We start from the raw sequence: 2,329 nt of genomic DNA, 5'->3' as shown, positions 1-2,329 counted from the left end.
GTCTAGGGAGGTGGGGGGGCAGGTGGGGTGTCCTTCCCCCCCCAGCCCTTGCTGACTCGCCCCGGTTGCGCGCGGTGCAGGGACCTGGACAGCCTGAGCGGGAAGGGCCGAGGCCCCGGGACGAGCGTGCCGCTGCCCATCGCTGGCATGATCCTGAGCCTGCAGGACCTGATCACCTACTTCCAGCACCCGGAGGAGCAGCTGCAGCACGAGGAGAAGCAGAGCAAGCTGCGCTCGCTCCGGAGCCGCCAGAACCTCTTCCAGGAGGAGGTGGGGGCTGGCAGGGCCGGGGGGGGGTGTCAGCAGCTGTCATGTCCCACCCCAGAGCTGGCTGCACCTCTGCACCGAGGGCACCTGTGTATTAGCAGCTGCCATGTCCCACCCCAGAAGCAGTCGCATCTTGGTGCGGGGCACTGTCAGCAGAGGGGAGCTCCCCATCTGTGCAGTGCCGGCTGCAATCCCCACTGACTTTGACCTCCTGCCCCCGCAGGGAATGATCACGGTCGTGCTGAACTGCATCGACCGCCTGAACGTGTACAGCACGGCTGCCCACTTCGCCGAGTTCGCGGGCGAGGAGGCGGCCGAGTCCTGGAAGACCATCGTCAACCTGCTCTACGAGCTGCTGGGTGCGTGGGGTCTGGTGCAAGGGGGAAGCCCCATAGCTCTGGGGCCGAGTCCCTGAGAGCACCGGGGTCCCACCAGCTCCCAGTCTGCGGGTGGTGCTGGGATCGGGGCTGCACGGCTTTTCACTGGCCCCCTTCCTCCCCCAGCCTCGCTGATCCGGGGAAACCGCTCCAACTGCGCCCTCTTCTCCAACAACCTGGACTGGGTGGTCAGCAAGCTGGACCGCCTGGAGGCCTCCTCGGGTGAGTGGGGGGCACAGGCAGGAGGGAAGGGGCAGTGCCAGGATCTCCCCATGGTGGGGGTGCCCGTCTGTACATCCCTGGCTCTTACAAGGACCCACGTGTACGCTGGCGGCTGCCTAGGGAAAGATGAGCGTGCATGTGATCTCATGCACATGCGTGCTAGCTCACGAGGAGCTGTGTCAGGCATGCGGGCAGCTGCCTGAGAAGAGGGGTGGTGTGATCTGACACACACGTGTTGGCACACGTGATGACCTAGTCTATGCACGTGGAGAGCTCCCTGGGGAGAGGTGAGGAGTGATCCTGTGCTGGCTCATGTAGGGACCCATGTGCACGGGTGGGGCAAGATGTGCCCTGACTCCATGCATGTGGGTGCCGGCTCATACAAATAGCTGCGCTGTGCACACGGGCGGGTGCACGGGGAGAAACGTGCCATGATCCCATACATGTGTGCCGGCTCCCACAAGGAACCATGCCATACATGTGGGTGGCCGCCCAGGGAAAGATGTGGCACGGGGTGATCTCACACGCATGTGTGCCAGCTCATGTGAAGATCTTTCTGTGCACGTGGGGAGTTGTCTGGGGAGAGGCATGCCATGATCCCATGCACACGTGTGCCAACTTGTACAAGGACCCCGTCACACATGACAAGTCATGCTGCGATTCCATGCATGCGTGTGCTGGGTCATACAAGGATCTGTGTCTTGCACGTGGGCAGCTCCCTGGGGAAAACCATGCCATAATCCCCCACCCACCCACACACCCACCCACACACCCACACACACACACACACACACACACACACATCAGCCTGGTGCAGCCCATGCCCCCTGCATGCTCAGACTCCAGCCCAGCCTTGCACCTGTGACCCTGCCTCCCCTGTCCCCAGGCATCCTGGAGGTACTGTACTGCGTCCTCATTGAGAGCCCCGAGGTGCTCAACATCATCCAGGAGAACCACATCAAGTCCATCATCTCCCTGCTGGACAAGCACGGCCGCAACCACAAGGTGCGTGGCGGGGGCGGGCAGCTCCCAGACCCACCTCTAGGCTGCTCTACCTCGCCGCCAGGGTGCTGGGGTTGGCGGGACGGGCCCCAGGGAGATGGCACAGCCCTGACCCTCTCCTCCTTTGGCAGGTGCTGGACGTGCTGTGCTCCCTGTGCGTGTGCAACGGGGTGGCCGTGCGCTCCAACCAGAACCTCATCTCTGGGAACCTGCTCCCACGCCGCGACCTGCTGCTGCAAACCAGCCTCATCAACTACGTCACCAGGTGGGCGGGGAGGGGACAGGGACCCCCGAGCAGGGGGCGTTTGCCTGACCGTGGCCCTCCGGGGGGGATGGGGAGGGGTCAGCACTGACCTCAGGGTGGTGCTGGGGTCTGTTTTGAGCACTTTGGAGCTCCCCCCACCAGATGAGCCCAGCTTGGGGTTGGGCCCCCCCCACCAACACCGTGTCAGTGGGCTTCG

The 2,329-nt window shown here is 64.0% G+C and overlaps 1 protein-coding gene across 1 annotated transcript in view; it reads left to right on the top strand.

The window, feature by feature from the left end:
* Positions 1–2,329, top strand: part of RYR1 (ryanodine receptor 1) — a 45,730-nt gene that overhangs the window by 3,056 nt on the left and 40,345 nt on the right. The window contains 5 exon segments of the mRNA XM_025213073.1: positions 7–270; positions 491–626; positions 771–866; positions 1,753–1,871; positions 2,000–2,133. Coding sequence (XP_025068858.1) covers positions 7–270; positions 491–626; positions 771–866; positions 1,753–1,871; positions 2,000–2,133 — 749 coding nt within the window.

The sequence above is a fragment of the Alligator sinensis genome, unplaced genomic scaffold, assembly GCF_000455745.1.
Source record: "Alligator sinensis unplaced genomic scaffold, ASM45574v1 scaffold1667_1, whole genome shotgun sequence".
NCBI lineage: Eukaryota > Metazoa > Chordata > Crocodylia > Alligatoridae > Alligator > Alligator sinensis.
This window is presented reverse-complemented; position numbering and strand designations above follow the sequence as displayed.